The sequence below is a fragment of the Mercenaria mercenaria genome, chromosome 9, assembly GCF_021730395.1.
Source record: "Mercenaria mercenaria strain notata chromosome 9, MADL_Memer_1, whole genome shotgun sequence".
NCBI lineage: Eukaryota > Metazoa > Mollusca > Bivalvia > Venerida > Veneridae > Mercenaria > Mercenaria mercenaria.
In genome coordinates, this window is record NC_069369.1 from 77,426,277 (window position 1) to 77,452,317 (window position 26,041).

Here is a 26,041-nt window from a genome sequence, read left to right on the forward strand (position 1 = left end):
AATTATACCAAACCAGATATACCAGAAAAGGTACTGAAGAATCATAAAGGAAAAAGTTATAAAGAAATAAGAAAAAGATTCAATTATACCGGGTACAGGTATATAGTGATAAATTGATAGGCAATTCGACGTGCGGCTCAGTGGTTAGAGTGCCTGCACGGTGAGCAGGAGACCCTCGGTTCGAGTCCTGGTCGAACCACGACTTTTTCACCACCTGTTACATTTGGCTCCCAACGTAAATAACTCACTGTTTGATATGGCTACTGCTTCGGCGTCTCGGAAACGTTTCACAATATTTGTCAGTCGTCGAGAATTCGGGACGAGTTCTAAATTTGGAAGGGGTATGTGTAGCCGGGTACAGATATATGGTAATAAATCGGTAGGTATTTCGACATGTGGCTCGGTAGCTCAGTGGTTAGAGTGCCCGGTTAGCAGGAGGTCCTCGCTTCGAGTCCCGGTCGAGTCATGATTTCTTTTCACCACCTGTTACATACACCTATTTACTAAAATGTAGACATTGAAATATTTATCTATATTTATCAACAAAACAAAATGTCAGTTATACTAAGCGCAACTTTTGTTATCCATCGGTTTGCTGGTAATGTTTAAGAGTGGTTAGATTTACGTAAATAGAAACTCTCTGAGCCGTCTCCGTCGCAAATAGCAATATTTTTAGTAGACCTAGTAAATACAACAGTATATTGTAAGCATAGAATAAATGTCAATTATGTAACATCCGTCTAGTATATTATAATTATAGTCTTGTTCAATTGAACTACTGAATGGTTAACATTTATTCAAAACACTAAATGACTCGCAGTTCCAGGACCAGCATGGACATCAGTAAACTCTTACTCGTTGGACAAAGGTGACTGTACCGCCTGTGGCGCAGTAGCCGCCCTCTCTGCTACCTCGACAGACTCTACGTCAGTGACTTTCAGGTAAGACACCAAAGCAAAAATGACTGACACTTCAAAGCAAAGGGGATTGACAAAGGCTTCTTTGTAAACTGTAGGTTCTATGATACAGACTGTACATCGATAATTTACTCGTAAATATAATCACCATAAAAATGAGCCATTGCTCAGTTAATTCCATTGCACTCGTTCGTTCACATAACATTAACGTGCAATTTAAAAAAAATATGATAATGCTCCACAGAAAGTGTCTCGATTACTTACATGTAAAATAGCTTCACTCAAAAGAACAAGGTAGAGTAGAAAATGCCTCAATAATTTGTTTGACAGTAATATAAAAATACATTTTTATAATATGACGTTGTTTTTTACTTTCTCTGCAGTTTTGTATCACAGTCGCCTGATGGAGGATTTAGTGTATCTGGAAGCACTCTGTCCTGTACTATCGCATCATTATCAGTGTCATTATATTCAGTTGTCGTGAGGTAAACATTTTCAAATGTGACGTCTTGAAACAAACACTAATTATTTTGGGGTGTTGAGTGTGGAGTTGAAATGCAATCAGCGTCATTTTTAAGAGTCATCACTTTTCCACATCAAGTAGTCATTCCTTGAGCTTGCTTCAAGATATCAGTACACGTATTTGTTAAATGTAACTGCTAATAGTACTTACGCTTTGACAATAATAAAATGTTCTGAGGTATGTCATTCATTTTAAACAATGACAGTACATCGTACGAATCATGTATTTTTATGTTTATATCAAAACTTCCTAAACACGATCTCTATTATTTACCAGAAGTGAATGAATGTCTAGCTGTTACTTGCATGCTTTTAATCGGTAAAACTGTTTTCCAATATTATATACCCTTCTCAAATGCGCTCATTTGATTTGTCGAAAGGGGTGCACTCGCGGGTCCGCAAAAAGCGATATTGACCCGCAAAAGTGATAATGACTCTTTCTTATACGTGAAATATGGGCTAGTCAAATGAGTGCATTTGAGAAGGGCATATAATATAACAATTATAGACTTATGTTGAGGTCAATATGTGTTTTTACGGACATGTAAAAATGATATTGACCGAGGACTAGGTCCTACATATTGACCTCAACATAAGTCAATAACTGTATAATATTGTATCTCTACACATCTACCATAATAACCCTTTTTGGAAGGTAGTTTGTTTGTTTGTTTGTTTTGGGTTTAACGCCGTTTTTCAACAGTATTTCAGTCATGTAACGGCGGGCAGTTAACCTAACCAGTGTTCCTGGATTCTGTACCAGTACAAACCTGTTCTCCGCAAGTAACTGCCAACTTCCCCACATGAATCAGAGGTGGAGGACTAATGATTTCAGACACAATGTCGTTTATCAAATAGTCACGGAGAACATACGCCCAGCCCGAGGATCGAACTCACGACCCCGCGATCCGTAGACCGACGCTCTACCTACTGAGCTAAGCGGGCGGGTTTTTTCGGAAGGTAGAGTGATAGAGTAGTTGGGTAGAGTGATAGAGTAGTTGTTGGTGGTGTGTGAGGTGCATTTTAAATTTGGATAAAATCATGCAAGAGCATTTTGAAAGTGGCATTAGCTTGATTCAGATAAATTTGAGAAGTTTAGATTTTATACTGATTGATGTCTTCCATAACGTAAGCTTTACAATGTATACTATCATAAACCAAAAATATTCAAATCAGCACATTCCGTTTCAGAGCGCAAAACACTGGAAACAATGCGACTACAGATCAAACATTAACTATAACTGTTACAGATTCTACTTCAGGAGGTAACGTAATACATTTTTCTCGTTGTGTGCTTTAAGATTGCGGAGCTATGACGAAAACGCGAAGTAAATTAGTAACGTAAAGGAGTCAGCTAAAAGGTGTTTGACACATAATGTAATAGTAGATTAACGTTATTTTAGTATAACTAGCCTAAAATCGAATTTTCTTTTCATCTCACTAATGTGTATATTATGTCGTGTATATGCTAAGTGAAATATATATAAGCAGAAATTAAGCTTTTCAATTAGATATTCTTTCACTTATTTAACTACAGTTCATATTCTGAAGTAATGAACATCTATGTTATATTGCTGGTTTAACAAAAGCTTGAACTTATGTTGAGGACTGAGGTTTGATATCAGATATTTATCATTCAAGAATTTTTTTCAATCTTGAACTGAAATAAAAGTTGTTTTCTTTTATAATTTTAGTATATAAACTATAATCTTTTTGCGTAAATTAAAAAATAAAATCTGTAAAAAGATCCCTTGGAAGCATAGAATGCAACCAAAAAAGAATAGCAGACTCGGTTTAATTGAGTATGTTCATGAGAGGTTATAAAATGTACAACACCCCTAACGCCCCCTAGCACCGGTTTAAGCGGAACTCTATTACATAGCTATTGAATGGACTCCATTATTCCAAAGGACCAGAAAATAAAACAACACTGAATCCAAGTACGGGCCCGTGAGACTTTTTACAGCCGCCACACGGCACTTAAAGATTGCTGTTGTGATAGTTAATAAAATCTGTAAAAAGATCAAAACCACGGTTCCTTTATAAATCCTTTGCTTTTTTGCCGATTTCGGACAACAACTAACGGAGAAAAAAAGATGTGCTAACAAACAGATTCTTGTGGGTGCAAACTGTTTGTAAACGTTTTTTGATTAACTCTTAAGTAAACAAAAAATGACCGGACAAGTTTTGACAGGTGGGAAGGTGTGGGACTTGCTTAATCTTTTTCTTGTTCTTTACAACTATATGCTGCCAATTATATACCTTATTCCTACTTTTATTGTTTCTTTTTTGTCTTGTTGAAGGTAATTGAGATTAGAGAATAATTTATTTACTCACAGCTTTAGCGTGAGTAAAAAAGTTTACATTGTGGAACGTCATATAGGCGAAAATGTCATCATAAAGTCATTTTCCCATAGAATGTCATTGTTAAAATTGTCCGGAGGGCCAATATTTCCAATTGATCTAATAAAAAGTCTAGTTCATCTTGCGTTTATCTTTTTTTATTTCCTGATTTTTTCATGTACAATGATGCTTTGAAAAATATGGTTTAATAAAATTCTACATTGTAGAACAATTTGTTTTAAACGTGCAGAACTACCTTAGAGTAATTCAGCAACAATAAGTAGCATTTCCGCTAACATTTCTACTTCCTTTAATAGTATGATGTCACATAGTACAAAATTAGAGATTAGTTATACGCTGTCGACCAAGCCGACAATTTGGTGTCTTATATGTAAATTCATAAATAAATGCCAATAAAATAAGATAAATGTCTGCAGCTTGAAATAACTGCAACTCCATGAATCAATTCTAATAGTCATATTTATTGTTCTTTAAAGAAAGATAGTGCTTTGCGATTTAAGCCCCAAAAGCTTCCTCAAATCATAAAGCGACTACTGCAATTATTGTATAGGAAAAGTCAAATATGACATAGGCGATAAATGAAAAGAAACGGAACTTACAGTTTTACTATTAAAGTGTAAATTCATAGATTTTTACCACTCGGCCTTTGAGGCCCATAAATGTGTAAAGTTGACGGACACACTTATTTTTAAAGATTAATGGTTAGATTTGGATGTTTAACATTTTCCATTCAAAAAATAGTAACGGACTTATTTTTTCTAAACGCTACATATCTGTAATGAAAGGATTGCGGCGTGTAAAATTACTTTAAAGCCGACTTACGATACACAACGTCAACACAGGGCGTATCAAGACAGAAAGCATTAATTACGCGTGCAGATGGGCTGAAATGATAATCTATGAATTTACACTTTAATACGTTTCTTTTCATTTATCGCCTATGTCATATTTGACTTTTCCTATACAATAATTGCAGTAGTCGCTTTATGATTTTAGGAAGCTTTTGGGGCTTAAATCGCAAAGCACTATCTTTCTTTAAAGAACAATAAATATGACTATTAGAATTGATTCATGGAGTTGCAGTTATTTCAAGTTGCAGACATTTATCTTATTTTATTGGCATTTATTTATGAATTTACATATAAGACACCAAATTGTCGGCTTGGTCGACAGCGTATAACTAATCTCTAATTTTGTACTATGTGACATCATACTATTAAAGGAAGTAGAAATGTTAGCGGAAATGCTACTTATTGTTGCTGAATTACTCTAAGGTAGTTCTGCACGTTTAAAACAAATTGTTCTACAATGTAGAATTTTATTAAACCATATTTTTCAAAGCATCATTGTACACGAAAAAATCAGGAAATAAAAAAAGATAAACGCAAGATGAACTAGACTTTTTATTAGATCAACTGGAAATATTGGCCCTCCGGACAATTTTAACAATGACATTCTATGGCCATGGGAAAATGACATTATGATGACATTTTCGCCTATATGACGTTCCACAATGTAAACTTTTTTACTCACGCTAAAGCTGTGAGTAAATAAATTATTCTCTAATCTCAATTACCTTCAACAAGACAAAAAAGAAACAATAAAAGTAGGAATAAGGTATATAATTGGCAGCATATAAGTGTACAATTGTTCGCGAAGTAAATTCATATTTCAACAATCGATTTAATGTTCTTCGTATGGTTCCAAGCGATCTAGTATCCGGGTAAATTTGAACTGAAACGAGACTAAAAGTAAATCTAATCATGCTGTTAAGATAAATGTTTCAAGTTTGCGTAAAACACAGGCGTGAATAATTAATAAAATCTCTAATTTTATCTGGTGTTTAAGATTTTATTAGAAAAGACATCACCAGAACCAAACAGATACAACCAAAATTGTAGCTTTACAACTAACAAACGGGGTGATTTACTTAGAAAAAACAAACACACATTATATATATTCAAAACTTAACATAACATGCTTAGAATAGTAAACATAAACCAAAAACAACATTTATTTTATAATAAAATAAACTAATATTCTAGACAAGCACTTTTCATGCCAGTTTGTTTCGTTGAAGCAAGCTATAATTAAAATACAAGCACAGCATACATCATGGGAGGGAGGGCGGGTACAGACTGTTTGCTGCCAATCATAAACCTCGAGTGGTGAGAACAATACCAGTTCACACTTATATACGCCGAAATATTTCACGAAATTCACGTGACAAAGAGCGCCCAAATATACTAGCATAAACTTCAGACCAAACTAGTACTGGGATAAACTACCAAGAAAAGTAATTTCGAAACGCGAATAATTTTATGTATTATAGATTTACCTATTTTCATTTCTATAGCCAAATGCAATGTATAGATCCATGTGCTTACTTCTAGTATCAATTGCTTCATATTTTATGTTATTATTTTGAATTGTTTTCATCAAAACCTATCTTTTGTCAAAATAAACCTGAAGAAAGACAGATGCGATGACTATTTGACAATAAGTACTCGGTATATAATAGAACATTTATGCTACCCGTACAGCGGTTGCAACGGCATTATGATCACGTGACGCCATCACTTTCGGTTAAACAAACGTTTAGAACTACCTTAACAGGAACATTGTCATAGAGCCAGTCTACACATTTATTGGACACACGTCGTATATATGATGCTTTTACTTAAATTTCGAATAATTCACATGTTCGACACTAACTACAGGGCCAATATGGTCAACAGGAAGCACGCACTCGCTGAACCAAGATGACAGTACCGCTTGTGACGCGGTAACAGCACTTTCTGCTACCTCATCAGATTGTACGGCGGTATCTTACAGGTAACCATAGCTTTCAATGCCCAACAAATTATCTGTTATTATCTGGTTAGATAACATATTTGCCTCGCAGACCATAATCATACAATATGCTTGAGATCAAAATTGATACGTAAACCTTTACTTCAAATGTCGCTAGAAGACTTTGTAACTGGCAATTTTTCAAACATGGCAGTCTTTACCTAATGTGGTTTTTATATTTCAGTCTTGTGTCAGAATCCCCTTCTGGAGGATTTAGTGTTACTGGAAGTACACTGTCATGTGACCTTGCGTCAATATCTGCGTCATCATACACGGTTTTCATAAGGTAGAGTAGTGAGTACTTAAAAATAATTTGATATTTAAGTTGTCACAGTTGGGTGAGAAAGTAGAAATTGTATTTGCGTAAACTTACGTTCCTTTATCGTATTTGTATTTATTTTTCGTAAAATGTCGAATTAATTTATTGAAATTTATTACAAATAAGAAATACTGTAGTTCGACGGCGTGTTTTGAGCCATGACGGAATGATAAACTTTTTCAATTGGCTGAAAAATCTCTACAGAGTAAGTTTTTTACCAAGAACTTGATTAATATATATCGCTGGTGCAATTGGTAGAGCGTTATGATTACAAACCGTGAGGTGCGAGTTCAAGCCCAGAATACGGCTGTATTTTTTCTCTAGTATACATTATTTTTGTTTCATCTTAGTCAAGAATCTTTGAAGTCCTTAAAAACCATTATATATATTTTAATAATAATGTTTGACTTATTTTTTTCATTGTTTCTATATTTTTAATACATTTTGCTTCTTTTATTTCAATTTAATTATTTAATTCATGTCACATAATTTCAACTCCGCTTGCTGTGTCTGTTGACGACCCTTCAGCTGTGTCAGTCAGATGATGTATCGGAATCTAGTTAAGCTCAAAGATCATAGGTGTTGGAAGATCGTCTATAACAATATCTAACTCCCAGTATTTCTGTTCAACTGACAGTGCATGGTCAATACACCTAGACCAATCTGAAGATGAAACTGTTTGCAAACCCTCCGTGATAAGGTCTTTCACATGCGCTATCTAAACTTCAAGTTCTTACGTGCAATGTAGCCTGAAAAATAAAGGTAAACATGAATAGGAATTTCAATGAATACCCGTACATTTTCGTAAATTAATTTTCGGTGTCCGAACCGAATCAACGACAAAACTGTTGCATATTTTTTCTATAAAGTTTAACGTTATGTCATATGTGCAGTTAGCTGTGCGTATAACACGTTTAGCTGCCAGTCTCAGAATTGTGGGTTCGAGTCCTGTGTTTGACTATATTTTTTTTTTCAAATTTTATCTGCAAACTTAACAGGCAGGAAAATTGCCACACTTGTCTGATCAAACTTGTCATGATTTTTATGGTTCATTATTTGAATGAAATACAATTGTATTCAAGCTAACCGATAACAAATCTTAGATGATAAAAAGATACATTACTTGTCACGAGTATTTCCAGAAAATAAATACTACAAGCCCAGAAAATAGTTAAAATTTGTGAAATATATTATAATACATAAAATAATGTAATAATAAAAGCAATATGGAAAACATTACATTGAATTAAAAAATGTGTCTGAGGTGATTTCGAACCCGTGATAACGTGCGTGGAAGTCAGACGCCTTACCACTGCGCTATCTTGGCATTGGCTAATTATACAGGTTATTTTAGTTGTATAGATATTTTCATGATACAAATATTGCGTAAAGTAAAGAAAACGCCCGAAAATATTCGCGAAGATTAATGAGTGCCAGGTCAATACTTACGGACACTACAACGAAAGAAAATATATTTGTTTGCATTCATAATCTTTTATCAACCGAAGTAAATGTATACAAATGTCTAGTTGTAAATGTCGACGCCGTACACGCTTCTGAAATATGTTGTACAAACTTTAGAACGAGAGCCACCATATTGTTGTGTTATATCAGTATACACATTGAGGGATCAAAATCTGCCTTACAATGTAGAATTTGTTTCAACCATGATTAAGAATAAACTTTAGCAAATAAAAAAAATAGGGTAGTGTTGTTTTTTGTTGTTTTTTTTTTGGGGGGGGGAGGGGGGGGGGGGGGGGTGGGGTTCAATAGATTAATTGCAAAATTTGACCTCACGAAGTTTTCATATATATAGGCTTACCAGTTTCATATATTATAGAAGTCTTTTCAGTCCATCCGAACAACATATACCTTAAAAGACTTAAACACCCCGTTTACTACGGGGATGTAGTTTAAATACCTAAAAGTTAAACAGGATGCTTATTTTAATCAAATATTTTTCAAAATATGCTGGCCAGTTTATGAAAAAGGGATACAATACGAAAATTGTAAAGCACCGTACATATTTGGCGACAGACCACTCTAAAGTTAGTTAGCTTTCATATTTGAAATTGTTCGTTGACTTATAAAGTTTAAAAATCTGTTGTGCTTGTCTCCTAAATCATAGAAAACGGACGGAGGGAGTGGAATGTTCTCTTGCAACTTGTTTGGTTGTGCCTTTAATAGCTAGGTTCTTCAGACAAGATGTTGAGTACATTTATGTACTTATACCCTCAATCTGATCCTATTAAATGTTTAACTTTACACAATCTTGTATATTATCGCTAGTGTTAGAGCCTTTCTTCTCAGCGGGGAGTTATTTATTTACACTTTTATATTTACACACCTGCTCCCTATTTTTACGACCCGACTGCCCCTTTTACTATGAGTGAGGTTAAGTTCACACCAAATACTGCCCGGAGCTTCCACCTGTTTTGGGTGGGAGTTGTTTATTTTTTATCTTTTTTTTTTTGGGGGGGGGGGCGTGTTGTTGTTGTTTTGTACCTACCGTTCTTTAGCGGTTCCCCACTGTGTTGTTTCATCCTACTTGTCTGTTTATCCTGCTTTGTCTATGATTTTGCGTGCGTGCGTACGTATGTTTGTCGTGTTGGTCTTGTGCGACCCATGTTCACACTGCTATGGTTTACAGTCTGATGAGAATGCATTTTTATGCCCCCGAAGGGAGGCATATAGTTTTTGAACCGTCTGTCCGTCTGTCGGTCTGTCAGTCTGTCCGCAATTTTCGTGTCCGGTCCATATCTTTGTCATCGATGGATGGATTTTCAAATAACTTGGCATGAATGTGTACCACAGTAATACGACGTGTCGCGCGCAAGACCCAGGTCCGTAGCTCAAAGGTCAAGGTCACACTTAGACATTAAAGGATAGTGCATTGATGGGCGTGTCCGGTCCATATCTTTGTCATCGATGGATGGATTTTCAAATAACTTGGCATGAATGTGTACCACAGTAAGACGACGTGTCGCGCGCAAGACCCAGGTCCGTAGCTCAAAGGTCAAGGTCACACTTAGACATTAAAGGATAGTGCATTGATGGGCGTGTCCGGTCCATATCTTTGTCATCGATGGATAGATTTTCAAATAACTTGGCATGAATGTGTACCACAGTAAGACGACGTGTAGCGCGCAAGACCCAGGTCCGTAGCTCAAAGGTCAAGGTCACACTTAGACTTTAAAGGATAGTGCATTGATGGGCGTGTCCGGTCCATATCTTTGTCAACCATGGATGGATTTTCAAATAACTTGGCATGAATCTGTACCACAGTAAGACGACGTGTCGCGCGCAAGACCCAGGTCCGTAGCTCAAAGGTCAAGGTCACACTTAGACGTTAAAGGTCATTTTTCATGATAGTGCATTGATGGGCGTGTCCGGTCCATATCTTTGTCATTCATGCATGGATTTTAAAATAACTACGCATGAATGTGTGACACAGTAAGACGACGTGTCGCGCGCAAGACCCAGCTCCGTAGGTCAAAGGTCCTAAACTCTAACATCGGCCATAACTACTCATTCAAAGTGCCATCGGGGGCATATGTCATCCTATGGAGACAGCTCTTGTTGAAGTGTGACTTTCCCTGTTGCCTTTTTCCACTAGCCCAAACACCCTACCCATTTCTCTACCCCATGCCTAATTTTGCATCTTCAGTATAATTAAAGTGTAGATGTTGTTTGATTTTTGAAGCAACCCGTCTGTTTTATCTTTCCACTACAATTCCTATCTGTTGTGGGCCTACTTTGCGATACATGGCACCAGTCGTGTTCGATGTGCTCTGTGCTTCGGGAAATCTACCGTTACCTTTTAATTTTCATAACTGGGGCGCTCTATGGTAAAATCACAATTTTGATAACATATAAATTTAAAAGAAATTTTCCTACAATGTAGATATTAATGAAAATTCTCAGAATTTTTTTAACAATGTAGATATTAATGAACTAATGAATTAATTAATCTGCACATTACACGCCGATTGTAAGACATTTTCGGAATTATTTGAAATGTCAAACATATTAATATCATATTTCGTCGTAATAAAGATTGTAAAGTTGCCGTTTTAATGAATTTACACACAGGTTGCCATTGATTCAAAAAACGATTTTCAGTTCCGTATACCGACTCAAGACATTACTCTACTTATTCTGATTAATGCCGTTACGTCATTACTTCCAGTTTATCAAACGTGCACAACTACCTTAAGGATGTAGGAACGAATTTTTTCTAACGTTATGAATTTGTTCATACTCTGTGAGCTTGAAGAACATTAGTTACCAAGACAAACAAGAGAAGAAAAACACAGGTCACCGAACTCGTTTTAATTTGATAGGGCATCTTTTTCACCCACTGTTTAAGCATTTCTGAAATTTTGTAAAATTGAAAAAATGGTGGTACTTTATAAAACATATATATCCCATTTAATGTTATAGGGATCTCATGTCTTACAGGTTAATATGAATACAAGGTGATGTCAGTATTATATAAGCATAAATGTCACTAACAAATCTCTTTCATTTTAACATGTTGACATAATTACCCCACCCACTTTATTTTCAATGGAAAAAATGTATTTAGATCTACAAAAACATTCTGACAGTAAGATTTTAAAAATATTTTGCAGCTTTAATGACACACAAAAATGCTTCAAAATGGAAAGAAAAGATGTTGCAGGTTTATTAAGAAAACACTGTCAAAAACTGGTGAATTTTGATATTTTTTGTTCTTTTTGTTTTAATTTATATTTTCTAGATAAAATAAAGTGCTATCTCAAAAATGTTTATTTCAGTTATAGCTTATCATTATATGTATCAGTCAGGAAAATATCAAAACCAAACCTGATCTACTTTTATAGATATTTGAAATTACCTACCCTTACCCCGTTGTAAAACTTACGTCAATTTTAGGCAAATGCCAGCCAAAAATAAGGGTGAAAAATATTTTTTCGCAAAAAGCAGATTCTATTTGATTAAATGGTACATTATTAGCCATATTTTAATTATTTAGCATTAATTTTTGGCAAAACTTTTGTTAGAAAAATATTCGAAGAAACATTTTTCAAAATGGCGGATATCCTGAAAAAAGCGCTCGTACGTCCTTAAGTTTTAAATCAGTTGTGAAACTAATTAAGCTATCCATTTCAGAGCGAACAACACTGGAGATGGTGAGCCTACTGATCTTGAATTGACTATTAGTGTTACATCAGGTAAAATAAAATGTGTACTCATAGTACATGGTCTTAATTCATTAGAATATAAGTAAGTAATCTATAACCAATTATAGCCTATTTTTACATTTATGGACCACTTTATGCGTAGGTGGGTCGATGTCAGCAAGTATTTTGAAAATAAGTTTTTAATTTTGTCATAACGTAAATCTGTATTGAAATTAGGTTTTCTAGTCGTTAACCTTAAAAGTTCTTAAAATGTATTCTTCATTGGGTGTTTTTATTCAGTTCCTAGAAATTATAGAATTTATGGCAGTAACTTAAACATATATTGAAGATTCTAACATGACTCGGTTTTATTTCCAGTTAAACAAAGAGTGAAATCAAGCTCTGTATATTTAACAAATAATCAAGGCCTTCGAGTGGTTTATCGTCTGATTTATCACGGTTCAGAGTTCAGATGCGTAGGAATTGAACCACGAGGGCGTTAGCCCGAGTGGTTAAATACTGAAGCATCTGAACGATGAACCGTGGTAAAGAAGACGATAAATCACAAGAAGGCCTTGATTGTTTTCATTCTGACATGCTCATTGATATATTTGAATAAATATTATGCTGGGCTTCATTTTCGCGAGGAGTAATGTATCGGACGTCATGTGGCAATTTGACGTCATAATTGACGTCATAATGCTCTCGCGCGTCAACCGTTGTTTATCGCAGAATATACAGAGCTTGATTTTCTTCTTTGTTTAACTGGAAATCAAATCGAGCCATGTTAGAATCTGCGATAAACAACGGTTGACGCGCGGACCGGTAAGAGAGCATTATGACGTCAATTATGACGTCAAATTGCCGCATGACGTCCGATACATAACTCCTCGGGTAAACGAAGCCCAGAGTAATATCTTTTAAAATATTTCAATGAGCATGTCAGAATGAAAACAATCAAGGCTTTCTTGTGATTTATCGTCTTATTTACCACGTTTCATCGTTCAGATGCTTCAGTATTTAACCACTCGGGCTAACGCCCTCGTGGTTCAATTCCTATGCATCTGAACTCTGAACCGTGGTAAATCAGACGATAAATCACAAGAAAGGCCTTGATTATTTGTTAAATATATTCTATCACTTGTTTGACGTTGTGGGAGTGAAATAGCGTCATGTCATTAATTGACGTTGACGCTGTTTCAAGTATAGAAGACGCTGGTTGAATTAACTTTGTCTGTGATAGCTGATTCATGAAGGAAAGAAGAAATTTCAATGCTGAACAGAAAAAAGCAAACGTGTGATAAGCGAATCTTTCATTTGGTATCGAATTTATCAAACTTGTCAAACAAAAAATGCTAAAAAGCTTGCCATACATTCAGAAGTTAACTCTTTCCCTGCTAAATTTCTATAATTGCCATGTCCATCTTTCAATTTGGACAGAATCATTAACTGTTAAAAGAGGTGCTTACCAAAAAGATACTGACTGAATGGCGAACAGTGCAGATCATGATCTATACTAGTCGCAAAGGCAAAATCAACAGTGTTCAGCATGATAAGGGTTAATATCCACTTTATATGTAATTGGCAAGTCTGATGTCAACATTTTACTCTATTTGTGTAAACTATTTAAACATCTCTATTTTCAAAATTAGTAAACGAAGTATAATGCATGAGATTTTAACAATTTTACTATTTTCAAAACAAAAACAATAGAGCAATATGTATAAAATAGACATCAAACAGTCCGCAGAAAATCTTAAAATACGGACATTGCATTCCAAGAGATAAAAAGAACTTTTTATTGTATTTATGTATATGAAGTCTTACTAAACATAAGTTAAAACATTTAAAGAGGTTCTTATAATGACAAACCTGCCCGGTTCTGTAATGTTTGGAGATAAAATGCCCGAAAGAATAAAATCATGCATTAGATACAATAGACATATCGCCCAAATATATTGAAACAGCACAAAAAACGCACTTGTTCTTAAAAAACATACTTTTTGCTTTTACACATGTGATTGTTAATTATCAGCTAAGTCATTTGTGAATTTAATTTTGTATTGAAACTGCAAGGGCGTATAAAGACAAGATGCAACTACAACGTTTTAGTACCTTGCTTCTATTTAAGGTTCAAGTGACTCAAATTCAAATAACGGTAACAACGGCAGGGAATACGTAATAGCTTTTAGTGTTGCAGGTGGCTGTGCTGCTGTAGCCGGCGGCGGCTTTGGAGCATATAAAGGTATTTGAATTGAGATTGTTGTTAAGTATATGTTGTTTCTTTCTGTATTTTAAATGTGTTTTTAGCTCATCTGTCACGTAGTGACAAGGTGAGCTTTTATGATCGCTCTTCCGTCGTCCGTCCGTCCACAATTTCTTGTGAACACGATAGAGACCACATTTTGCAATCAATTTTAACTTGCACACAACTTGTATTGGCATAATATCTCAGTTCCTTTCCAAAACTTGGCCAGATCCTATCATGGGTTCCAGAGTTATGGCTCTTTAAAGGGCCAAAATTTGCTACACTATAGAGACCACATTTTAAAATCGATTTAAATCAAACTTTCACACAACTTGTTTTGGCATAATATCTTAGTTCTGGCCAGATCCCTTCATGGGTTCCAGAGTTATGGCACCTTAAAGGGCCAAAATCTTCTAATTTGGATTTTGCAGCCAAATAGAGACTTTATTTGTGGTTTGATTTGGAACAAACTTGCAAAATATCTTTAACAACAATAGATTTTGAATTCCATGATGAATCCGTCAGAGCAAATCATATGTTATTGAGTTACGGCCCCTGATTTACCCCTGAAAGAGCCAAAAATTGTTAATTTTTACCTTGTGAACACGATAGAAGTGACCTTTAATCTATAAGATCTCGGTTTCTTTCGAAAACCGGCTAGATTTCATCATGGGTTCTAGAATTACTGCCCCTGAAAGGGGCAAACTTTTCTATTTTGACCCTTTCAGCCATACAGAGATGCTTTGATTTAATACAAACTTGCACAGAATGTTTATCTCGATGATCTGTAGGCCAAGTTTGAAACTGGGTCATATGGGGTCAAAAACTAGGTCACCACTCAAATCAAAGGAAAAGCTTGTTAACACTCTAGAGGCCACATTTATTACCCTTTCTGCATCAAACTTGGTCAGAATGTTTATCTTGATGATTCCAATGCCAAGTTTAACAGGTGATCGATATAGGGTCAAAATGACACTCTTGTTTACTTCTTTAATAACATTTTTGTACACAAGATATGCTGTTCTAGCATAAAACTGTTGTTCTTGCCACTTTTCGGGGGTGTTTTAACAGGAGAGAAAACGTGTGTTAACAGAGAGATTCTCGCGCTCGCGTGCTGTTATAACACCTTTTTATATATACGCGTTCTGTGGCAAAGCGTAAACGTCATTCGGCCCCAAAACGGATAATTCAAAATGAAATGACGTCAACGTAAAAAAAACAACTCAGACATTCCCGCGCAGTTCGTGGAAATTTAATGACGTTGAGTGACATTGTATTCATTTATCAGTTTTTACGCGTTTTATGCTAGAACAGCGTTAATGCATGTTCATTTCGTGTTATAACATCTGCATAATCCCTCGGGATACGTTGGTACCCTCGCCCTAACGGGCTCGGGCACCAACCAATCCCTCGGGATTCTGCAGATGTTATAACACGAAAAAACATGCGTTATCCCTACATTGTCCCATTAATTACTACCTAGAACATCGTAATAACAATAACTTTAACAGCGGAATTTATGGGCTTGTTGGTCTTTCTTCACAATACATACCTATGTTTAGCCACTTGTACATTCACTTTTCAGTATAACGTTTAGATTGTTAAGAAACTAAAGTGATTAGAGAACGGTGTGCTTGTAGGCCTGCCCAATAGCCACTATTTAATTTGCGTAACAACATTCCGTCTTATCGCATCTCAAACACTACAGACTCTCCTTACCGTGTACTAGAGGACTAATTATTTGTTTTGTATAGAATAGAATATATGGTAAAACTATCACATGTGTTTAGATGCAGCCACACTTTGTGTCTTAAACAAGTGACTTAATACATAAAACAAATCTGAGTTTAAATGAACAAATAAACACATTTTAATGGGAAACACAAGCGGAATAGTGGATGAAAAATTAAAACCCTTATAATTATTGTGGTGGAATTGAGGTTTCTCACATTTTACTGACATGCTTCATCAAAACAGATCGATAATTTCTTAGTTTGCGTGCGCAGTTTTCAGTATTTTCGCTAACCTTGTCCCGTGTTCACAAAGCATTTTCAGTCTGAGCTGAGTTTGATAATGAAACTTTATTTGTCATTTGTATCTAAATAGTATGTTTAAAGCTAAATTTTAAGTTAATAACTATTTTCAAGTGGCTATGTCGTACTGATGGTCAGTCTCAGTTGGAATTTGACCTTCAAGTTTTAGTAAAATTGATATTAAAATTTCAAACCCAAACTCAGCTGAGACCGAAAATTGTTTTGTGAACACGGGGCCTGATCTACGTACGTCAGGTTATGAAAACAAGTGAAAATTGCTATAAAATGGAATATTTCACTGTCCTATTTAAATTCAATTCATTTTGCTGTTGACAATTTTATATAATTAGGACATACACAATCATTTAGTAAGTGATATGAATTTTAAAAGTCGTACTTCCACATTCTTTTTAAATAGTGGTACAAATTAAGAATTTATTTCATGTAAAATCCACCTATTGACAAACATTCCTCGTCCTAAAAAATTATGCATATCTAAATTCCACGTTTGATTTTCTATCGTATAAGGATTCAGATTTGATATAGTTCTTTCAATTACAGACATGCACATGCAGGGTGGTGAATTGTCGTAAACCAGCTTCTTGTTTTACCAATTTAGAAATTGCTTCTTACTTTAGCTTCCTAGTTTTTTAAGAGATAACGTCGCCGTGGCAACGATTGGTAAACGCTATTTCCTGTATTCCTAGTAGTTGCATTTAGCCGTTATATATCCTGGAAGGCATGTTTAAATTGCAAACTATCACCACTTTGCTAAAAAACATTCAGACTCATAAGATTATTTTATTCTTTTATTTGCACTTAAGCGTTAACTTTATGTTCAGCATCTTAACTATGGACCCGTGCTTAAGAATATTACAATAAATTAATGCGCTTGCTGTTTATGTAAGTTTTGTATGGTCGGCTGCGTTTGTTGCATGTGGCAATTCTTGTTGAACCTTTGACCTAGTTTGCCTTGTCATAAAAAAGAACAATTAATGTTTTTGTAGTTGCGGCATTCAATATCCAAATCTTTGTAGAACAGCATTATTGAGAGCCACTTAAGTGAGAAATACAGTCAGTTTGACTTCAGGAATGGCACGAATATTAATGATTTCACAGTATTTCAGTCGATTGTCATTGCTACGTATCTGCCACCAAACTTCAATCACCCATTCTCAATTAAATGAACATATAAGTCTATGAAAAAATATCAAATCATTTGTCTTTAATTGTATACATGTATTCTCTGATGTGTATTTCTTTTTCATGATACTACTAAGGTTTTATCAAGATACTAGCTTGTAAAACAGTCACTGTGTTGACATTAGTAGAAACACTCACTTTATCTTCTCCCTTCACTGCCGCGATTAGAACAAATGAACTGGTTCCAGAGTTTATAGATAATATCTATTTCCCTCTAAAAGCCAATATCATTATTAGATTATATGTTGAAGTTTTATTTTATTCCAATTTCAATTAACTTGGAAGACATTCTGGGCACCTTGCACTTCTGAAATTTCGGGAATGATTGAAAATGTGCATTACACAAATACAGTAGGTGTATATGTAAATAATAAAACTCTCAAAACTAAAACTTTATTTTTTCATGCAGAAGAAAAACTGTATGTTTTCCGAGAATGTGGAAATGTTTGAATTCGTTCACAACCAGTATGTCCACAAATACTAATACTATAACAATTCTAAGTTCGATTTATAGTTACATTTTATCTTAACGTGCCTGTCTGAAAAAGTACTTTGTTACAATGTATATCTTCCAATGTAAAACGTCTTCATAGTTTTGAAATAAGTGTGTTCATATACGCGTGTGTATGTATATATTATAAAGATTTATACGTGCTCGTTTGATGTATCTCTGCATTGCATCTAGGCAAAACGTCTGCTTCAATGTTTACAGTATAATTGAGTTGTACAAGTAGATTTTGGTAACTATGTATATTTTCTCTTATTTGACAGGCGCACAACCCGAATTCCGACCCGAACTATAGTTTGAAACACACTGCGACCATTCCATCCAAGATAGAAGTGAATTTCATAATTAAAGTTATTAAATAGGCGCAATGTGAATTTGATGATACTGATTTTAATCACTTTTATCACATACTCATTTATAAACTCTGTTAAGTTCCAGTGGAACCTGAAACGTCAATATTCTTCCATATTGACGTTCAGATTTCATATGGGACGTGTGACGTCATTTGTGACGTCAGTTTCGTGTGTGTCGTCGCGTAAAAAGTTCTTTTGCAACGATTTTTACTCAATTTTTCTCGGGCTTATTAACAAATTTATATTATTTATATAATAATTATAAGTACAGATGCATATGTAATAAAAAAGTATTAGATTTGCATCGAGAAATATGTTCTCATTCTTTCGTGGAATAATATTGCGCTTCTCAACTCGCGCAATATTTCCGCTGCAGAACTCATGCATATTTCTCGATATAAATCTAATAACCATTAAAAATACTGTATTGTTCATACGTGTTTAAGCAATTGATGTTATCATTATATACTGTATTGCTTGTTATCTAGATTCTCATGCTGGCTGTTAAAATTGCAATAGACTTTGCTTCTAGGTTTCACACATTGTGATGAAACAAAACAAGATATGCATTATCACAAATATTGGCAATTTTTCCACTAACTTTACTACAATTTTAGGGTAAATTTTATTGTACTGTCAGAAAGACACGCCTCTTCAGAAACACTCTTCAACATGAACTGAACCCGGCGATTGCAAGTCATATTTTAACGACGGTATCAACATCGTGACTTAAGCAGGATGATTTCATTAATTTTTATTTTTAACTAACCGTCAGAAATTTTGATGAAGAATACATATGTAATGATCAGTTGTTCATTTAGAATACAGTGTCACAACTTATGACCAACATCAAAGAAAGGAAGCGCGCCTTAATTGGCCTGTCCTTATTCAAAGTATTGAATTGTTTTTTCTCCTTCGACATTCATTATTGAATAATTACAACTTCTCAACTTTTTACGCAATAGCTTCTTTCCGATTGGTTATTTCTGGCCATGTATTCATTAGATTCTCATTAATATTCATGACGGACTACTTTTTCATTCATAAACTAGGTCATGTTTTGCTCTTTAGAGATATTTACGTTATTCTTATTGCATTTTATTGAAATCCCATCACAGATCATTGCTTGACATTTAAGTAGCGTTTCCATAATGAAATAATAGCTTGACAGAATTTGTTATGGGAATTTAGGTCATACAACATCCCTAATATTGGTGGGCTCTATGTTTCACTGATCTTACAGTGAGTTTACATGACTAAAAATTTGTTTCTTACATCAAAACATTACCCCACCGCTCTTCTGATTTCGATTCTACACTGACAACAGTATTCAAGAAAATGTAAGTTACAGACATTTAGAACTGGTCCTGGTGAGTGCTGCAGTCATTGAAAGATTCTCAGTTTTATATAGAATAAGAAGACCGGTTCTTTAATGTACCGAACTAACTGAATGGTAATAAGTAGTACGGCGCAATAGATCTTAGGGATATGTTAACTTTTACAAAAAAACAAATTCGACATCAATTTTGATAACATTGCGATATATTTCAGAAAGATCCGGCAGCTTTAAAGACATTTGGTTTACTAGTTTGTTACTGACTTTAACTAAAAATTTTACCTTTTGTAAATACTTGCTGTGAGTTTCGTGTGATATAAATTACAATACGAGCTACACGTGCACAAGTGGCAATTGGCACGCTTAAAATATCACGTAAAACCACCGTATCAGATTGGAATTAATAAGTAACAATGGATGTTTATCAAAATATTTGCATTTAAAGTGGCATTATGCGCATCTTACTGCACATAGTATGTTTTTGGTGAATGTTTTATAAAAGCAATTTTCGGTTGCCGTGCATTTAAATGTGTTAAATTAACGATACTGTCGCAAAAGTATTTGAAGTTGATGCATTAGAAATAAAGAAATCAGACTAATAAAATAATAGCTCTTTTCTTTAATCTTCTACGCAGTGATCTCCCTTACCTATAGGTAGAGATTTCTGAAATTGAAGGGAAGCAACTCCTGCGTGCAGTATGACTTTTCTTAAAAAGACGGCCCAGTCAAAATAAGAAAAGTCATATTTGGAAAGTTATTGTTTCGTACTGGTAACAGAAAGAGTTTGGTATATTGGGTTAAAAGCTATAATTTCCACCACCCTTTTTACACACACATCTGTTTCAGCTGGATTTTTACTTGAAAACCGCGCACAATTCCACTTTAAGTTGCAAGAATGAAATATTTGCCATAAACTATTGTTGCGTTTTAAATTGTATTGAGGTACGTGTTCTCGTGCTTCTGTATTTGGTGATTAATTTGTTAAATGTACACAGTAAAAGATCAGAAAGGAGGATTCTCAACTTTGTACTGAAGAAGTAAGTTCTACTGCTATTTTGAAACACAAATATCTTGTTTTCAGTGTATCGAAAGAAAAAGAAAAATCAACCAGTATGTCCAGAGACGATAACAATGAAACCAAAGAATGATTCAGAAATCCCAAAGCTAAATATTGATGAAAAGTAAGTTCAATCCGTGACCATGGAATGGAAATTGATATTTTATAGCTATTATTATACAGGTTGCAAAAGCATCAGATATGGTACTGTATTATTTTATATAGTGTCATCTCATATGAAATGCGTAATCGAACGTTAGTTGGCCATTGTCAGTACGGGTCAAATACTCTAAACCGCCTAGACGTGTTAGCTTCGAATGCGAGTGCAAGTGGCTTGATATTCAGTCTCATCATGCCAAAGACGTGGCACATTAATTTTTCCCTAGTGTTTTTCCATAAGACTTCTTTATTGATGCTACTTTTGAAGAAAACAGCGTGGCCGAGGGGTATGGTCGCTGGCTTCGAATCACTTGCCTCTCGCGAATGTGGGTTCGAAACCTCGTTTCGGGTGTACAGTTATGTCATGTAGCCATCAAACTGGCTTACACAAGGTCGGTGGTTCTGCTCAGGTGCCCGCGGGTGATGATATGATGCCCGGAGGGGAGGGGCTCCTAGGTCGCCATATGACCTTAACTGTGTTTGTTTGACTCTATACCCAACAAAACAATAAACAAAACTTTTTTTCACGTATTGCTGGTAATCATTTACTTACTATCCTATATAACATATCTAAAACAATCTGAATATGGTGTTATCCAATACGGAGAATATGAATGCAAACACTCAAGTGACAAAGATCCTAATTAATATTACGTAGAGGATATTAGTCAATAAGAATATTCAGTTTTTTGTTCGAAAGTAAGAGTTACAGAACAGACTTCCATCTTAAAACATTGAGTAAATCGAGACTAAAGCATGATTTTTATAACTTGAAATGCGATTTTAAAAATTAGATGCAACTTTAAAGAAATATTGTTCAAATTTCATTTTTTCAAGGCTTCACGTTAGGCCGGAAAGTCTACTGCTGAATTATGATCACGTAGGTTGAAGAAAGAAACATAGTGAAAAATAATTCAGCAAAACACTTCATTTGTCTTCATCAAAGAAACGGATTTATGAGTGTTATATTTATTTAGCAAAATACGTTCATTTAATAAAGTTGAGAATGATTTTACATCTATTAACCTTTCACTGTGTTGTACCTTGATGTTTCTTTTCAGGACCGACGACAATACATCGCCAGCCGAAGCTAAGACTGTATGATAGCTGACGGATTAGTCAAAAGATAGGTATGAAAACCATTTCGAATGTCAAAAGGAACATTTCCCCGCCTGGGATGCTTTACTAGTCTGTGAAATATTTACGTTTGAAGTTGAAAAGTATACTGACGCAAGGCTGCTTCCTCCAAACCTAATTCTTTGTCTCTGGTCTCCTCATTTTCAGTGAAATAAATGGAACGAAGTAAAGATAACGACAAGCACGTAGTTATTGCCATTTTACGTGATGAAAAAGTTAAAGATGAGAATTATGTTACTGGTAACACTTTTATGGCGTCTTCATTACATAAACATATGGCATTTCATATGTATATATGCACTTCCAATATTTCTTATAAGATCGTCTTGATATTAATCACATTTCAGTAAAAAGGCACAGCTTATTCAGTTGCGTTAATCGGATCAACATTTAATTTGAGCTTCGAATAAATCATGCAAATACTGACCCAAGGAAGAGGTAAAAAAATAATTTCTTCTCAAATCTGCATTATTGATAAATAAAATGCTATTTAGAAAGGGGAGCTTTTTGAAGAGGTCTGGAATTTTTCTTTACCCAGTTTCAAATACTTACATATTATTTCGTTGCGGCCTAAAATAAAAACTATTAAACGTGCATTAACACAGAGGTTCTCACGCTTACGCGCTGTAACCACACTTATTTGCATATGTACGTTACGTGTCCAAGAGTAGAATTGGTACGACCTTGGTACAAATTATTTTCGTAACATTTAATGACGTTCATACTAGCTTACAACTATTATCCTCTCCTTGGTAAGTGACGGGTCCCTAGTCATTATATATATACAGTTGAAACTCGATATCTTGGAATCGCTAATCTCAAAACATATTCCGCTATTTCCCGTCCCGAAAACACTTTGAACAATAAAATAATGAGCCGCGCCATGAGATAACCAACATAGTGGCGTTGCGACCAGCGTGGATCCAGACCAGCCTGCGCATCCGCGCAGTCTGGTCAGGATCCATGCTGTTCGCTAACGGTTTCTCTAATTGCAATATGCTTTGAAAGCGAACAGCGTGAATCCTGACCAGACTGCGCGGATGAGCAGGCTGGTCTGGATCCATGCTGGTCGCAAAGCCACTATGTTGGTTTTCTCATGGCGCGGCTCATATCATTTCAAGTCGAATTTCAGTTATCTTGAAGTAAAACGCTCGATCCCTTGGAATTTGAGATAACGAGTTTCAACTTTATTTTTACCGGTATACTTCATGCCATTTATATTTGTGACATCGGTATATATTTTGCGTATGAATAAAAGTTACAAACTGATAGAAAAGCAAATTTAATCCTCCCTATAGTCCTTTGTGGCAAATTGGAATAATGTTGTTAATAAGACGAAGCCTTATTAAGTTGAGTGCTGCTGATTGCTCTTGATTTTCAATACAACCATTATGTTTTTAATACATATACCACTGCCTCTTCAATATGGTCTTCATATAAGACTGTTGTTGTTTTTTCCGAAGACAATGATTAACATTGTTGAGAAAGTTCTGTTAAGGTTTGATTTTTGTACATGCAAATTTAACTTTTATATGCAGTTTTACATTGAGATATCTTCTTTCTTTATGTATGAAATTATGTGACCGAAATATGAGGTCAAGTTTCAAGGAGAGAGATAATAGTTTGAAATGCATGCTTAACTTTCTTATTTTGGACATAATGTATTCATTTATGACGTAGGCACGTAGGGTGCCGCCGAAGCCTTTAATACAATAAAATAGCTACAAAACAGAAAATGGCAATTTAGAACTGAAATTTGATTATTTTGCTTGTGTCATATCCTATAATCACTATAAACAAAATTAGACTAGACAAATATAAATACAGTATTTCCAAAAGAGTACACAGAAAATTTTGATACGTGTTGTAGGAATATCTAGGAGTTTTAGAGACTGAGTGTTTAAATTTTCAAATATGATATAGCACGGCCGTAAAACGTAGGAAAAGAGTCAAAAATTCATTTTTTGACAATGCGCAATATACTTTCGACTTATCACTATTTGAAGTGGAGATTGTACAAATATATTTAATGCATTCTTTAAATATGATACAATAAAACTTGTTTTAATCATTTGACACACTAGTTAAATAGTCTGTGATTATGAAAATGTCTAACTTCAAATGCTACATTTTTATAAAGGATTGTTTTTGTCAGCTAGATTTCGTCACTTTCACTACTAGAGTAAAATAATACACATGCATTTCGTGTCAGTAACATACACTTCGCGATATCATTTTCGATACTACTCCTTCACAAGACAGTGTCCATGTATTTATTGCTCTATATCCGTGCCGTACCTGGTTTTATAAGCATGTTTGTGGTGCTGCCTTACCCCCTATTGTTTATTGTTTTATTGTTTATATTACATTTGTTATTATAAAATGTAATTTGTTGGTATATATAAACATATATGCAAATATATATATTCCACAATAATGTACCTTTCCGTGCCATCCATTACGTCATGAATCGAAAGGTGTATTTTTGATATTTATACTTGTTTTTTTGATTTGCGATTATTTGCTCTGGTTGCGTTTATTTTTACTCAATACTCAACTTTTACTGTTGTTGACTTTTATTCATTTGTTTGCCTATAGATGTAAAAATTATGATACTATTCTCGTGTTTGTTTGTTTGTTTTCTGAATTACATCTGTATTGTCCGTACTGACACAAAACATATCGCAGTGTGGTTGATTAACCTTTAGCCTGCTAAACTTCTAAAATGGACTGGTCCCTCATTCAGTTTAGACAGTACCATTAATTATTCGAAGGGGTGTTCACTAAAAACTTATTGACTGAATAGCGAACAGTGCAGACCATGATCAGTCCGCACGGATGTACAGGCTGATCTTGGTCTGCACTGGTCGCAAAAGTAGAATATCTTGCAGCCAGCAGGCTAAAGATTAATAATTCAGACTTATTTTTCATTGCCTTTATGTGATGTTATGCATATGCATTAAACACAACTTTTTCATTAACTTTCAATATTAATAGTTTTGGTGACTTTATGATTTGTATCAAAGCTTATCATGCAAAATGCATGATAACAAAACACTTCCAGATAATTAACATCACATACAATGTCTTAATGAGATTTCTTTTTATTTTTTTATTTTTTTATTTTCTTAATATTACAAATATATTAGATATTAATGACAATATTAAATGTTTCCACATATAGTAAAAAATTGTTTACATATTCATACCCTGCAACGAAAAGTTTGTTTCATAAAGTAGTTGGGTTGTTTTCTTTTCTCCTTTATGAACCTGTCAACTACATGTACACAGTTACGTTATTTGGTGGTTTTATCATGAAATGAACTCGTGATATAATAGTACGTTATACGTTGTTTAAAGATAGAGAGGATATTTGTTGTTTTTTCAGCATAAGATTGAAATATCGTTTACGGGTGAATACCAGATGCAATATTTTCACGAGTATGAGTGAAAGACATTTCTATCTTACATGTAAAACAAACTTTCTTCTCCTTTCATGTTTCGACCAAATTTACCATTTTTTAGTTTCTTACCAGAGATAAGTATATTTGACATTTTTACAGTAAAAATACCAGATACACTTTACTCTGATATTTTGATAATTCACTGTAAAACGTGTCATTATTTCTTATGCACTCAAGAAATGTTCCAGTTGGTCACTTTTAGGTCCAAACCATTCATTTTTTGATATGTTAAATGCATCAGTGACTATGAGTTTTGATCGAGACTGCATTCTTACTTTTTCATGTTAAAATCGTATTTCATACTAGAGCTGATGCTTGTTTCACTAGACAGTAATTAGTCCAAAATTTCTAGTGCATAATTATGTAGGTTTCGATTGTAACATTGAGACAATCAGTTATCAAA

At 34.5% G+C, this 26,041-nt stretch overlaps 1 protein-coding gene across 3 annotated transcripts in view; it reads left to right on the plus strand.

Annotated features, from left to right (window-relative positions):
• Positions 1-25,537, plus strand: part of LOC128559603 (uncharacterized) — a 49,841-nt gene extending 24,304 nt beyond the window's left edge. For 2 of the 3 annotated variants that reach the window (XM_053551799.1, XM_053551798.1), the window contains exons 6-14: positions 821-941; positions 1,301-1,402; positions 2,631-2,704; positions 6,524-6,638; positions 6,841-6,942; positions 12,130-12,191; positions 14,272-14,385; positions 20,903-21,002; positions 22,099-25,537. In XM_053551799.1, the coding sequence (XP_053407774.1) occupies positions 821-941; positions 1,301-1,402; positions 2,631-2,704; positions 6,524-6,638; positions 6,841-6,942; positions 12,130-12,191; positions 14,272-14,385; positions 20,903-21,002; positions 22,099-22,141 (833 nt within the window). In that variant the 3' untranslated portion in view covers positions 22,142-25,537. Of the gene's footprint in view, positions 1-820; positions 942-1,300; positions 1,403-2,630; positions 2,705-6,523; positions 6,639-6,840; positions 6,943-7,503; positions 7,738-12,129; positions 12,192-14,271; positions 14,386-20,902; positions 21,003-22,098 lie in introns of those variants that run through there. The other variant, XR_008372492.1, reaches the window with a different exon arrangement.
• Positions 25,538-26,041: the final 504 nt, after the last annotated feature.